General features: G+C 42.2%; 1 protein-coding gene across 2 annotated transcripts in view; it reads left to right on the plus strand.

The window, feature by feature from the left end:
- The window catches only part of UNC80 (unc-80 homolog, NALCN channel complex subunit), a 179,774-nt gene that overhangs the window by 87,697 nt on the left and 75,949 nt on the right, over positions 1-16,128 (plus strand). For both annotated transcript variants that reach the window (XM_045198387.3, XM_053919029.2), the window contains 4 exons: positions 1,758-1,858; positions 6,004-6,204; positions 13,382-13,489; positions 14,617-14,755. In XM_045198387.3, coding sequence (XP_045054322.2) covers positions 1,758-1,858; positions 6,004-6,204; positions 13,382-13,489; positions 14,617-14,755 — 549 coding nt within the window. The remainder of the gene's footprint in view (positions 1-1,757; positions 1,859-6,003; positions 6,205-13,381; positions 13,490-14,616; positions 14,756-16,128) is intronic.

Below are 16,128 nucleotides of genomic sequence, written 5' to 3' on the forward strand. Positions count from 1 at the left end.
TTCGTGTGCGCATGGGTCACCTGGGAGTCCTGATAAAATGCAGGTTCTGATTCAGTCTGGGGTGGGAGCCTGAGAGTCGAGACTTCCAACAGGCTTCCTGGTGAAGCTGATTCTGCTAGTTCAAGGGCCACAGTTTAAGCGGCGAGGGTATGGAGTAGATATTTGGGAGAGAAAGCACTTTAATGACAAGGGCAGTGTTTTGAAACCCAGATGTTTGTGCGTCATCCGTTCTGATGAGGACCTTTAAAGCAAACATAGGTGTAGGGGAGAGCTAGCTACAGGTCGTCTGTGGTTTAAAGTCTCCATTTCATATTAAAGGCAACCAACCTGTCAAAGAGGAGTGATTGCCTGGACCTGACAGCCAGTGACCTTCAGCAAGTCAATGTCTCAGGAATTTGTTTTCTCCAACGAAACAATGGGAGTCAGTCTATTTACTCCATAGCTCCTCGGTAGGGATGTTCTAAAAATAAGTTATGAGATGACTGTGAAGTGTGTTAAACTCCTGAGGATGAGCTCTGTGTATAGTCAGAGACTGGGTTGTAGGTTGTCACTGCAGGCTCCAAAGAGACTCTGAATCCCAGGATGTGTTAGTCCTTTGGGCTCTGGTTACCGTCTTCATAGAAAGGACGAAGACTAAGCAGGCATGCAGACAGGACTCAGCGGCAGCCTAGAATTTAACTAATAGGTAAAAGTTGAAGCTCCCTTTCTTTGTCATTTAGTCCTTGTATGAGCAGCGAAAGAGAAAGTTATCCTTCCTAGGGAAGTTGTTCCAGAGTCAGTCAGGAAGTGTGGATAAATTACCAATGAAGGCTGTTGAAATAGAAGCTGAGTATATCTCATCAAAGTGAGTGTAAGGTAGGAAATGTTTCTACACCTACCCACTGTCACCTTTAAATATAGCTAATTTATGCGTTACTTAAGATTCAGCTTATTTTTTTTAAGGAAACGAAAGAAGAAAACCTGTGACTTCTTTTGTGATAGGTCTGAAACTATAGTAATATTATCCATTAGTTTGGGGGAAATTTTTTCAATTAATTATTTGAATAGGTCAATTTAGCCTGACCAGGTGAGTCCAAATAGCCAGGCTAGAAGCATGGCTTTGCCATAGAAAACACCCAGAAAATCTTTTAGATTTGAGAACCAAGATTTGTTATCAGGTATACTGAGTAGTGAATTTCTGAGAGATGTCTCCTTCACACTTTCCCACAGAAGGAAACACTTTTTGTCCACGATTAGATACATTTGCTTCCAAATCCCCTTCCTTTTCCTAGGCACATGCCCATCTTGGAAATAACTCTGATAGCAAAGCCAGGTGGTGTTAGGAACAGTAGCACTAGCCATAGACACAGCAGCAGTGGAGGCGGTAGCTCTCTGGTGGCCATTGCAGGCGGTTGGTGTCCCCACCTAACTGTACCTGCAAGGTCTGGGCTGTTTGGAATGGATTTGGGCACACAACCAATACCTTGCTCATCTCAGCAATTCAAAGACTTGACTCTGTTTTTTTCTCTGCTCCCATGTGTCAAAATGGAAGCCACCATAACAGAGATCGTAAATGTCTTCGTAATGGCCAGTTCAGCTGCTGGTGAAGGGAACAGCTCCTAGTAATATTCCTCCACGAAAATCAGTGCTCTGCCCTGAAACCCACTGGGCCATGGTAGTCTGCCCTAGGATTCAAAAGCATGGAGAACTGTACCATATCCACGTGCTCCGCAAGGAGACTAAACAACACTACCTCTCTCGGTATTTTTCTTTTGAAGAAGGGAGTCCTTGGAGTGCAAGTGAGCCCAGCATCGAGCCAGAAGGAATGAGCACTGCCGGCACAGAGGAAAATTACCACCGGAACATGTCCTGGCTGCATGTGAGTAGGCGTCTCAGAGAGATACCTGAGATCAGTTTTCTGTTGGCATTGGGAAAGATGCATAATGGGAGGACAAGAGATTATGCTAAAACTATCCATCTAATTTAGTCTACAAGAAAAAACAGAGGCTTATATTTCAGCTGCTCCTCACTAGGATTGGTATTCTGCTGGATAATATTCCTGTTACGTTTAACTAGGAACATGGCTGCCTTTTGGGTCACTGTAAGTCAGAGAAAACTGTGAGTCCCTAGGCCAGATGAGTGACACAGGCAAGGCATGGTGGTCGGTTTTACACAGGTGATCACAAATGCTGAGAGCAGGGCCATAGTGTCACTCCTGAGTGTGGGTTACATCAGACTGCAAAACAGGACGTGGAGATGCTAGGATGAGGATGAGCCACGTCAGAGGGCGATCCAGAGACACGGGCAGGAGGGACCGCTCCCAAGGAAACTGAGTGTACATTAGAGATCATGGAACTGGTGTTCATAGATTAGGTTTGAGCTGGGCATGAAGAAAGATGGAGAAAGGTAAGGAAGCAAAGCATCCGACTCACGATTGGCAGGGTGCTGCCGGCACTGTCGTGGGTCTTAGATATGGACTGTCGCCATCTCTGATTTTAATGGGACTTCCTGGTAGGGTCAGATAAGGGCTGGTTGACTCCTGATGCTCCTCAGAGATTACAGCGCTTGACCTTCACTACTGAGATAGTCCCCAGAACCACCCGATTTTGAGAATTTCTGAGGCAGCTCTTTTTAAAGCAAACTTTTTAGTGACATCTAACCTACGTATCGAAAAGCATACAAAACATATATTGTATAGCTCAATAAATTTTCACCACGTGAGCACATCTGGGTAACCACCACCAGGTGGAGAAGGACCTTAGCAACATCTTAGAAGCCCCACACAGGCCACCTACCAGTCACTGCCTGCCCCCCACTGTGCCCATCACTGTAAGTGCTAACACCAAAGAGTACTTCTGTCTGTTTTTGAAATGCATACATTACATCATATGCTAGATCCTCTGTTGTGTCTGATGCTTTTGCCTATATGAGTGTAAGTCCTCCAACGTCGTTTTTCTTTCTATATGGCCTAGCCTATTCTTGGCTAGCTCTATTTCCATTTAGAATCACCTAGTCAATTTCCATAAAAAAGCTTCCAAAGCAGGCTTACATTGAATATAAAGATCATTTGAAATTGAGAAATTGACTTTGCTAGTACAGTGAGTCTTCCCATGTATCTCTCCATTGATTTATGCCCCTCCAATTATTTAGGTCCTTAAATTTCCGTTAATGTGTGTGTTTTTTTTTAACTTTTTGTGTGATGTTCTGTGCACAAACACCCTGGAAGTGTGTTTAGACACTTAACAATTAAACACCCTTTAAATATTTAGAAGAAATCACTGATGAAATCTTCTAAACCTAAAAATTCCTTTGTAGGGGGATTTGTAATTATAGATTCAATTTGAGTAATATGATTAAGACCATTCAGATCTTCTATTTCCTCTGAGAGCAGTTTACTAAATTGATTTTTGCCCCTAGGAATTTGTTAATTTAATCCAAATATTCACAATTATTAGCAAAAGGGTCTTTATAATATTCTTTTAAGATCATTTTAAATTCTGTAGAATCTACAAGAATGTGCCTTTATATTTTCCAATACTGGTAGGTTATATCTTTTCTCTCTCTTTTTTTTTGTTAAGTTTTACTAAAAGTTTGTCAATTTTATTAGGCAAAGAACCAGTTTTGGGGTTTGTTATTTTGGAATGTTTGATTCTTGTTTCATTAATTTCTGCTATTTATTACTTCCTTCTACTTTCTTTGAGTTCAATTTGTGTTTCTTCCTTAACTTCTTGATATAGACACTTAGTATTGATTTTCATCCACTTTGCTAACATGTTCATTTAAAGCTATAAATGTTCCTAGAAATTGCTCTAGCTGTAACCCACAAGGTTTGATACATCGTATATTCATTATCACTCAGTGAAAATATATTAAATTCACATTCTGATCATAACTGATTATGGGTAGTGTAAAGTCCATGGCTGGCAACTCCCACGTACGGATGTATTGTCTTCTCTTGGTCCTCTCCTTTGTGTGCTGAGCCGTTGCATTGACCACCAGACACGGTGGGTGAACAGTTATAGAAGTACAATGATGAGTACAGGCCATGCATCTCTAAAACCCGTAGAGCGCGTAACACCAAGAGTGAACCCTAAGGCAAACTGTAGGCTTTGGGTGACTCTGATGTGTCAGTGTAGGTTCATCGGTTGAAACAAATGTAACCCCCCAGCAGGGGGTGTTGATGACGAAGGGGGCTGTGCACGGGTGGGGGCAGGGGATCCCTGAGAACTCGCCATGCCTCCTGCTCAATTTTGCTGTGCGCCTAAAACTGCTCTCAAAGTTTATTAATTATAAAGTTATAATTAATAGTGTATTATAGATTCTAATAATGTTAATTATTATTAAACAAATAGTAATGTGTTTAATTATAAAATTACAGAGGCTCTAGATGACGTTAACTCTCTCCAGAGAAGATCCGTCCTGTTCTCAGGCAGACAGCAAAGAATGGCACCTCAGTCCAGTCAGCAACAAAGCCGACTTGACCTGTACTGTTTCCACCCTCCCCCCCCATACACACACCTCTGAGTGTGAAGCCTTGTGAGGTTCTCAGTGGGAGTTTTAGGTATGTCCCGAGGCCCCTCATTCTTGATGGGTCAGAAACTCTAATTTTGTGTGCCCATCACAGTGAAGTTCCCAAAGTCTCACTGTGCTTTGTCATAATTGGCCTTAATCGGCAAATTCCTAGAAGAAAAAGCAGTCCCAAGGGCAAAATTTTAAAATTATACTTTTCTAGGTCACCTCCACCTCCACCCCAAGTCTACTAAATCAGAACTTCCTAAAGAACTAAAGTCAGTGATATGTTCATTTTTCTGTCAGTTTACTTGGTGGTGCTGCTTGTTGTTAAGCTTCCTTGGTGTTTCTATTAAAGAGCCAGTTTTGAGAATAGCAAAGGAAACCTTACAGACAGTTCTTACATGTGTTCAGCCTCACACCAGTACCGATAGGTACATCAGGGATTTTTAGGGAGTCTTGAGAGGGATGTGGATATTCTGCTCAGACAACACATTATTTGAAAATCTTTGATGAGTAGGAGGTATTGATAGCTGTGTTTGACAGCGGTATGGCGTCGGTGGTTGTTGCTGTTTTTCTTTGTCTCAGAGTAAGCAAAGCCTCTCAATTTTAAGGAACTGGCCTTCCCCATGCAGACTTACTCTATGTTCTCCACCCAATGTGGTACACACCTTGTCCCAGGCTAGGTGTTGGGGTGGGAGCTAGTTTCAGGAAGGGTGGAAGCATTCTGAGGATCACTCTTATGCCTATTTGACTAACCTTGTGGCTCTGGAAATGCCACTGCCTTTTTAGGAAAGCAGCTGAAGAAGTTACAAACTCAAGGGCTTTTATTCCGTACCTTAATACAACTATATCCTTAAGGCAACTGAATTCTTTTCTGGAATCTGATTTGGGAAGTCCAGGAGATGTGAGGATTTCAGCCAGATCAAACCACAAGTGAGGAGCTAGATGGCCTAAAAGACAAAGAAAAATATTATCTCTTGGAGAGGGGAAATAAAATGCTGCAGTGGAGTTCGAGGCCCAGTGGAAGGTTATAGGTCAGGATGGAAGATGCAGAACTGTTTTCAAATTCCATGAAGGTGGGCTGGACTGAAAGCCCATCCCACAGCTGTCAAAAGTCAGCCAGTCCTTTGGGACAGAATTGCTCATCAGTGTTTGCTCTTCTGTCTGGCTTCTTCCATTACATAGAGCTGAAAAAATAACATATTTTAAGTTCAGAATCTTCATTTGAAAATACATGGAAATCATATACTCCATAATAACCATTTTAAGTTTTCGAAGATCACGTAAACATTTATTGTTTCAAAGAGATCTTCCTATCAAGTGTGATGGAAGGAGCAAAAGAAGCCAAATACACAAAGGCTTGTACCTCTGTTCTCTTGTGGAATCATTGTGGTTTCCAGACCCAGCAAGGAAGGTTGACCTTGGACTTTCCATCTTCCACCCTACATGTAGGGTCATAGTCAGTCTGCACTCTGGTTGTTTGATGGAGTCTCAGTGATGTCTGTGTTCCAGGTCATGATCTTGCTGTGCAATCAGCAAAGCTTTATCTGCACCCACATTGACTACTGCCACCCACACTGCTACCTGCACCACAGCCGCTCCTGTGCCCGGCTGGTCCGGGCCATCAAGCTGCTCTATGGAGACACCGTGGACTCCCTCCGGGAGAGCAACAACGTCAGCAATGTGGCTCTCCGGGGCAAGAAACAGAAGGAGGTGAGTGAATGATCGGTCGACAATATGCCAGTTTTAGGGAGAATGATGTCCTAATAACCTCTTATTGGGAAGTAAAAAGTTCAGGCCACAGCAGTTGTATCACAGGCTACAGTTATCTGTGATTCTGAGCAAAAGTGGAAGATGAGTGCAAGAAAAGCAGATGCTGTGTCTTCATGTCCATGAACAAACACAGAATCTTTCCCCAGGTTTTGTCTTATTTCTATGAATAAATCTGAACTCATGGGGTGGTGGCGATGAGTAGGTTATTGTGGTAGGTAGACCAATCCCCCCAAGATACCTGCAGTTTAATTGCTGGAACCTGTCACTATGTTACTTCATGCGACAGAAGGAATTTTGACTACATGAACAAAGAATTTTATAATGGGAAGAGTATCCTGAATTATCCAGGTGGGTCTAGTGTAATCGTAAAGATTCTTTTAAGTGATAAAAGGAGGCAGGAGAAGCAGAGAATGAGGTGTAACAGCAGACTCAGAGGTCAGAGTAGGCATGGCCATGAGCCAAGAAATGTTGGCAGCCTCTAGAAGCTGCAAAAGATAAAGGAATGGATGATTCCCAAAAGCCTCCAGAAGGAACACAGCCCTGCCAATCCACTGTAGACTTCTGACCTTCAGAACTGTAAGATAGTCAACTCGTGTTGCTTTAAGACATGAAGGTTGTGGTCATTTGTTACAGCAACAATAGGAAACTGATACAATTATGTATTAAGAAATAAGTAATAAGTGGCCCAAGTATTCACAGATAAATAAATAACAAAATAATCTAGGTCAAATCAGACCTAGAAACTCCTTCAAGAAACTGTTGCCTCTTCTTACCATTCAGCGGCACTTTTCCTGGCTGACCTGGCAGAAGATGAAGTTAGTAGCCAGCAACAGCTGCCCTGTTCCTGCCAGGGGAGCCCTGGGTTACCCACCTGCTCCTGAACAGGCCTGTTGGCCAAGATGGCCAACTGAGTGCTGCGGGCTGCCCCTGCAGCTGCTTCTCCCAAGTTGTTCTGCAAACAGAGTTTTATGGAATACCTATTCATTCCAACGTGCATTCACTGCGCACCTGCCGTTGGCACAGTATTTGGCCAGATATCTGGGAGACATAAAAAATAAGTAAGTAGGAGCTGAGGATCTTTTGCAAGTCAGGTTTGGTGGGTTGGGGGGATGACAATAACATACAAATCAAACAACTAGAGAATATGAGCCGGAACAAAAATTTCACAGTTGAGTTGTGTAGCAATTTTTAATATTTTAGCACTTGCAAAGGGATTTTATTTTAATTACAACCTTTTTATTATGAAAGCAACATAGGTTCTTTGAAGAAATTCTGGATAAAACAAGAGATTTTAAGGAAAAATTTAAGTATATCATGCATCTTATTTAAGGGTGCTAAGTCACCTTCTGGGATATGATCTTTTAGTAGTTTTTCGAAACATTTTGTGAGGTTGTAAGGCATGCTTATATCATTAACAAAGCGCTTTTGGAGCCTTGCAAACCTTGTGCAAGAAATATTGTTCTCCCAGTTTCATAGATGAAAAAAGTTGAGGGTCAGAAAGATGGATTGTCCACAGTTCACATCTATAACGTACTTATCTAGACTTAATTTAGAAATGTGGAATATCAAACTCAGGACTTTTTTAACTAGCCTCCATTGCATCTCATGGTATTCAAACTAAACAAGTTCTTCAGGGAAAGGAGATGGGGAATAGTCACTGTGGGTAACAAATAAACTTCATAAACTGCTAATTGGTGGCATAAAAAGAAAAATATATACATATGTGTGTTTGTGTGTACACAGTGTGTGTGTGTATATCCATGCACACACACACATCTGTATCTCAAACATAAATAAGACTACATTCAAAGAAAACCTATTTTCATTTAGAGAAATTCTCATTCATATAAAAACTCCCTTAGCTTTAGTAGAAAACAGTATGTGTTGGAAGTTGCAAAAATCTACCAGTCTAAAATTAATGATCACTGTTCACCACACACACTCTGAGATTTCTTTCTGCCATATCTGCTCCAATGATACCTTCACTTGTAAGTTCGTCCAAACGCCCTTCAAGATCCAACTCAAATGCTACTTTCTCCTTGAAACCTTTTCCGATCTCCCCAATGTTAACCACAGGAAACACTGCAGGTGGACAAGTAATATTATTTTTCTTCCTTCCCTCTTCCTTTAAATGACACAGGCATTTACTTGTGCTTCTTTGATTCTGCACTCAGTCATTCATTAATCCACCCATCCATCTCTCTGTGAAACAAATTTTTAAAGAACTGGTGGACCATGCTGAGTTCATACTATGTGTTGGGTGTAATAATGAGCAGAAGAGATATAGTCCTTGTCCTAACACGGTGCACACAGTCTAGTTCAGTTAGAGAGATGGACCATAAGCAAATAAGTGTTCTAACCTGATGTAAAACTGTAACAGCAAAAAGCATAATGAAGGAGAGATGTGCTGTGCTGAGAAAGCTTATGAACAAGGCTTTGAACTTGTCAGAGGAACTAAGACAGCCTCTCCAATAAAGTGACAGATGAGCTTTGGCTGTGGGTGTGCTGATGTTAATTGGATACAGAATTTTCCGACCACAGAGAAGAAATGAGCAGGAAGAACCTCGGCCGGAACACAGAGGGCTGCGGTGTGTGATGAGGCTGCGCAGATGGATAGACGCCAGGCTTCGCAGGGCCTCCCGGGCCACGGGAAGTCATTTGTTCTTTATCCTGTGGGCCTGTGGAAAGCACTGAGAGGTTTGAAAATCACTGTCTGCAGAATGGGGGTATTGATATCCCTATTTCTCCTCTGCCTGAATTATAACCTTTTGGGGAACTGAGGCAGCCTTACACATTTTGTGTCCTGTGTGATATCTAGCAAGTGGGCTGTATGGCCCTGGGTGTTCGTGAGTATCCTCCATCTCTGGGCCAACCAGGACCCCGGGCTGAAGCCGGAAAGGTTTACCAACCTTCCGCATTGCTTACATTTCGGGAAGGAAAAGAGAAAGTAAAGCAGAAGGGATTGTCCTCTAACCTTAACTCATTTAAGTTAGCCATACAGGTGGAGAGCTGACAGATGTCGTGAGTCTTCCGTGATAACCATTTTGTTTCCGAAATGCCGGCCTCTGGCGCCAGCTCTGTTTTTTCCCCTCTCATGATATTTCCATTGGCCTGTTTTGAATCTATCACAGACACGAACAATGCCCGCACTCCCAGAGCCCACATGAAAGCAGAGTGGGCAAGAAATCCAGAAGGAAAGCAGAGGTTCTGAATAAAATCAAGCCTTCTGAGCAATAGGTGTTTTGTCCCTGTCTCCTAGTTGATTGGTTTTATGAGGGAATGTGCATGTGGCAGCTGGTGCGTTTTGTTAGCCCATGTGGCTCTGCAGTCTGCCCGTCGGCATTCCCGTGCTCAGAGACTCGCCATGCATTCTGTTAGTCTGTGTTAGCGCACGTCCAAACGGGAGGGTTTCTCCAGACTGCCACTGTACATATATTCAGTTCACCAAAGAATTCTTCGATTCTTATTACGTATCTGTACCTTCTCTAATGCTACGTTCTAAATAGAGTACCTTATTTTGCTGTGTGTAAGGCGCACCCATGTTTTTGGCCCAAAGTTTCCAGAAAAAAATCTTTCATTTTAATTTTTAATTCAGTTGTTTTTATTTATATTTAGAAATAAAACTGATTTTCATATCCCAGGGTATTATTTTGCACATGGGTATCATTCGTTGCTTTCCAGAGTTACACTTTTAACACATAAGCATTAAATAAAAGAATTAAAAACATTTATGTAGATACAGAATTAGTACCACCCACGTATAATGCGCATGCTTATTTTTCCCTCAAAAGTTTGGGCAAAAAAAGTGTGCACTATACATGGCAAAATATGGTAAGTGTTCAGTTAGTGCTTGCTGATGGAAAAAAAGGAGTAGATAAACACTATTTTGTTACTTTCAGCCTAAAGAGGTAAGAGGTAAGGAGGGGAGGAGGTAAAAGCTGTTTTCAGTCTCCCCTGGTAGATACATTCGCCATGAGGGCAAGCGTGGTGGGTGCCCCTCAGCACATCTCCCAAAGTCAGCTCAGTTCCCAGCATATGGTTAACTCAATCAATAGTGTTGGATTACTACATAGGTAAATAAAATTTTTTACCTAAAATACTTTTCATGCCTCCCCAGTTAATAATTTTTTGTTGTAAGGAACAGAAACCCAGTGACATGTAGCCAAGTGATCAGGACGTTTCTTCAAAGGATATGGCAGAATCTCATGGAGCCGGGGGCAGACGGGAACCACAGCCAAGCCTCAAGGAGTGAGAAGCAAAGCTGCTGTGCCTCTCAGGACAGACGTGGCCTCTGGTCTCTTCTGCATCCTCCCCGCCTGCCCACTCATCTCTGTCCCCTAACCGCTCCTTCTGCTTTTTTCATCCTGTACTTCAACTGAAAATCCCAGTCATTGCTTCTCACCCCATCCACCATCACAAAATGAATCAGACTCTGTGTCCCTTAATCCCCTAGGATGGGAATTTGGTGGGCCCAGTTCCTCTCCTTTTGATCCAAACATATCAAGTGATAAATCCCTGACCACTCAAAGGATTGGTTTTGCATTGTAAATTTAATCCAGGGTGGTCAGGATGAGGAGAGGAGACAGGGAGTTAGGTATGACGAGGTATGACATATATGTCTATGACGTATAGAGAAGCGACTGATAGCAGTTCAGTTTCTGCACCACCCCCTAGCACGCATCCCCCTAATATCCCTGACAACTCTGGGGGCTGTGCTTCCTCTGGTAGACCAACTCAACAATAAATGGTATTCTCTACCACTAATACAGTCAGGCCTTTGGTCTTGGGTTTCTTTATATTTCCCTGCTTGGTCTATAATTCCAACCCCCATGTGTACCTTGCAGTTCAGTGAAATTTCCAATTCTTCCAAGAATCACCAGTAACCAATAGATACCTTCAGAACCAGCCTCCTACTCCATCCAGTTCCTAGTTCTTTTCTAATCAAGTTTTACACCAAGTTACTAGAGCAAAAGCAACTGATAATGGCCTTGTTAGTCTGAGCTAGGGGTCACAACAGTGGAGGGACTTTAGGACCCTCACATGATGCACCCAAGTGCCCATCACACATGGACCCATCATGTCTGTCCTTCAAGCATGAGCAGGTCAGTCAGGAGGAATGACTAGCTCAACTCAGTGTCAAAACCCTTCCAACTTCCTTCCCATTCTCCTAAAAAGAGCACTCCAAGTATCATGAGGCCACCAGAACACAGCATGCTTCCTAAGAGGTCATTGCAGAATACTATATATTTGATACCTGAGAAGCTTGACTTACACCTTCTGTTCCCAGTAGGCAGGATTAAACAGAACCCTACATGTCCCAGAGAGTCAGGGGCAGACATAAACGTTCATACTTTTTCTTCTAAGCTGAATATTATCTTGTGTCTGTTTGGTTAAAATTCCTGTGAGTTAATCAAAGAATTATTTTGCATAAGTAACCCTAAGAAAGACAAAATATCCAGCCAAAGGAGAAAAGGATGAAATACTTACAAAATTCAAAAAACGAATTTTAAATAACTGTAGTTACCTGGGAAATGTTGATTATAAGACCATAGTGAATTGAATTGTTTCAACTTGAGTGCCACACACAGAACATCCTCATAGTGGTTATGCAAGGGGGAGATGCTGAAAGGAAACAGGTGACGGCCATCACTGGGTTGGGGATTTTAGGCATTTTTATTTCCTTCCTCATAGTTTTTCTGTGTTTTTCTAGATAGTCTGCAATTTGCATGTATTGTTTTATAAATAGAATAAGAGAGAGATGCCAGTTCTGAAATAACTTGACTTCTTAAAGAGGAAGTCAGCTATACACCTATGTGTATATGGAAAACGATGGTCACATATAGTTTTGGAATAGTTTTCAGATGATAAAAAATAGGCATGTTGTTTGTGCTGTATATTGTTTTTCATTCACAGAAAAAAAACCCCACAGGTTTTCTCTCCCCATATGTGTTCCTAAGTATGTGCTTCCAAGATTTTACTTTTAGAAAACACAGCAAAATCTATGATTCATTTCCAAGTCAATTCATTTAAAAAGTTCATTCCATACCAGTCACATAATAGATGTGTTGTCTTGGGTCTTTTTTGTCAGAGTTTTAAAAGACTTTCTTGGAACATGCACCTACTTTCAGATGTGCTTTTTCCTTCGAAATATCTGCATATAAAACACCGTGAAGCACTGTTCAAAATTCTTAGTGGTTTCAGGGGGGTTTTCCCTTTGGCATCGAGGGAGAAAGTGTCTCACTGACATGGCCCTGGAAAAACAAATGAGCATTTATTCCGTGCAAAGGAATGGATCCCTCTTTGCACAGCCTGCCTGCAGTGCAGAAATAGGGGGAACCTGGACTCGGGATAAACAAACAAGGGCCCGACACCCTTAGAACCGATCATTCTCCTGGCTGCTCTGTCCACGCCATTCCTTGGCATTTAGGGAGTCAGGGGAAGACATGTTCTCCTCCTTGCTTACAACAGATGAGTCAGCCCATTCTTGGACCCTGGCTGAGGGACCAGTTTGAAAGAACTGCTGCCTCCTATGGACAAGTGTGCTTTTTTACAGAAGCCAATTTATGTGTGCAACTCAGGTCCAGGTGATAGATGTTATGTACTCACACTTTGGCAATGAGTCTTTTATCTGTCCTTCCTAACTCTCCTCCCTGAAATATTTTCATTCCTGTGTGACCAAACGGTTGACTCCTAACATCCAACATGTGAAGGGACTGTTAGGTAGAGTGGATTTTAACTCAATTAATCTTTTAAAAGATGTGTGTGCGTTAACAGTTTGGTGAAATAGAGTTAGCCCTAAAATGGAAGTCAGGAGGGCCTTGTCCTTTTCTTATTCTGCTAATAACCAACTTTGCAACTTGGTCAAGGTAACTCACCTCTCTGGTTCCCAGTTTCCTCAGTGATAAAGAAGAATTTGCTGCTAAGTATCTCTTAAGTTTCCTTTTTATTACAGATCAACTGCTTTTAATTTTCAGAGCGTGTGGAGCCACAGAAAGGCCTGAAGCCATCTTTCCCATTACGTGAAGATGGTTGGTGGGGGAAACGGGGTTTGGAAGCAGCACTGTTGGATGTGGGGGGAGTGCGACACTCCTCAGGACGTATGTCCTATGTTTTTCAGTGCTCAGATAAGTCATGCCTGAGGACACCTTCTCTGAAGAAGAGAGTGTCAGATGCCCACCTGGAAGGGAAAAAGGACTCTGGAATGCTGAAGTACATCAGACTGCAGGTACTGGTTCCACAGCAGAAACAGTCATGGCGCCGTGACAGGGAGGGGCTGCAGATCGTCTGCTGGCTAGTGTTTGGGAGTTACAGTGCCTGCGGGCATGGTGCTGGCACAGTGGTCCCTGTAACTGGGGAGCAAGGGTGCCACCAAGTGTGCAAGGAAAATATCCCTCCTTACTAGACAGCCAGCTTCCACTAAGACAGGGTTTGGGGAACTTGGCTGGGCCCGTGCCTTTTCCCCCTCTCTCCACACCAGGGGAGCTGATCTCCCACCAGTGCGTGGCAGTGGTGCTCACAGGTCTTGAAATGACACAGTCTGGGCTCCAATCCCACGTCTGCTGCTCTGGCCCTGGTCATTGCGCAAGTTACGTAATTTCTCTCATTTTAGTTACAATCCCTGTGAGGATGGGGATTATAACACTAGGCCCATCTTAAAGGATTATTGCACAATTTAAATAAAACAGTGACTTACCTCCTTATTCATGATTGGCACTGATACATTGTTATTACGGCCTAAGCTCTAAATCATAATACATATCCCCAGGAGGGGAAAAAACTTTTTATGACTTTTCTGGAAAGTGTTTAAAATGATAGTTAAAGACATACACTTGCTGGATAAATTTTGTGGGCTAATCTGGGGCAATAACCACAAGGTATAACAGTATTTCAAAGGGAAAATGCCATCCAAATTCACATTGGGCAAGAAAACTAACTTTCTTAATAGAACTCTTTTGAAAATTAGAGGCTACTTAGAGTTTTCAGTGGAAATCAACTCTAATAAGAAGGAAAATGGGTTGCTTGGAAAGCCTATCAGGGCTTTTAGCACAGATATGTTCCTGGAGATTTTTTCTCATAGAGCTGTATTTGTTCTACAGCTTATTCCTTAGGTGTTTGCAAAAACAGTTTTTATGGTGAGAGCATCATAAAATTAGTATGATTTTTTTCTGATTATGTACCAACTAATAAGATACACAGCTTATTATACACCATGCCAATAAATATGCTCCCTCTTAGAAAGCATTTTAAGGTCATTTAAGGAAAGCCAAAAGAGAAGTGGCACTTAAGTTTCAAGGGAAGTAGAACAATCAGCAGCTTCAAAAACTTGAAGCCACAGTCTCTGTCTTTCTCCAGGTGATGAGCCTGTCACCCGCTCCCTTATCTCTGCTAATCAAGGCAGCACCAATTCTGACGGAGGAGATGTACGGAGACATCCAACCAGCTGCCTGGGAGCTCCTGCTCAGCATGGATGAGCACATGGCTGGGGCGGCAGGTAAGGAAAAACCACCTGTGCCCCTGGTCCTGCTGCCACGGGTCCTGGTGTGTAAACAGGAGAGACATGCACTCCTTCCATTTTCACTCCTAGGTAGATGGACAGCACTAGCTAGAACTCTGGGCAGAGCTGTGCACTAGAGGGAGGCAGGCCCGGGTCCTGTGTGCACACTCTTCATTCCACCATGTGGTTTGTGCAGGAACGTGGGGCTGTCCCAGGGTGTTACCAAGTCATAGAAAATGGTTTTCCCCAGAACCTACATTTTCACTTTATTTCACAAACGATAACGTTCTTCTTTTTGTTTGATTTCCCAGATTTCCCATGAACCACCCTTATTCACTTTCTTAAATTTTATGCAGGCCATGTTCTGTATCCAAATTACAATGTCAAAACAGATTTGTTGAAATTTAAGTGACATGTCCAAAGACACATAGCTAGTAAATGGTAGATGCAAAATGTGGATTCTTCACTTTTTTCCCTGCTTTTTGAACACATTTCTTTAGTTTTATACACTTATTTTAAGTAATATGAAAGTGTATGAAGCTACCAGTATCACTCTTTTCCCCATGACTCTCAGTCTCTTTCCCCAGAGGTAAAACTTTTGAAGTTTCTCAGGGCCCTTGTAGGGTACACTAGACATGTCTATGTATGGAAGTCTATATGTGTATATTACATGCTTCCTCTTCACAAATAGGACAATACCAATTGCGCTTTGCATTTTCCATTTGTATCTAGGAAACCTTTATTTTTTAAATTTTTGACTTTTTTTGAGCAAAAATCAATTTAACTTGGGCAGTGCAAACCGGAAGTGTTGAGAAACTCTCCAACAGGAACTCAGGGAGAGACTTTTATAGAGAAGGGACAGAAACGAAGTAAGATAATTGTTGACTGACTATAGCTCAAAGCCTAGCTGGTTGTTTGTGATTGGTTGTACTTAGAGTACCGATTTACAACCTTGACACATTTCTAGGCATAGATTTTGGTTCACTTACGTAGACCACCATGACATTGGAGCCACATTAGTCTAATGGCTTCCTTGTTTAACTGATTTAACTATTTCTGCCTCTTTGTCATCTTCTCATACATGAGGGATTGATCACAAATTTGGTATTCGTACCACTCTCAGTTGCCTTTAGAGTTAAGTGGCTCTTCTTCCCAGACAAAAGAAGTCTAAAAGAATACAGCTCCACCAAACCAGCTCTGCAAGAGATGCTAAAGGGACTGCTTTAAGGAAAGGAAGGAAAAGAGAAAGACAGAGGAACACAGGTAGGAAATAATGGCAATGAATAACTACCTATCGATAATAACCTTAAATGTAAATGGATTAAATGCTCCAATCAAAAGACATAGAACAGCTGAATGGATAAGAAAAC

The sequence above is a fragment of the Desmodus rotundus genome, chromosome 2, assembly GCF_022682495.2.
Source record: "Desmodus rotundus isolate HL8 chromosome 2, HLdesRot8A.1, whole genome shotgun sequence".
NCBI lineage: Eukaryota > Metazoa > Chordata > Mammalia > Chiroptera > Phyllostomidae > Desmodus > Desmodus rotundus.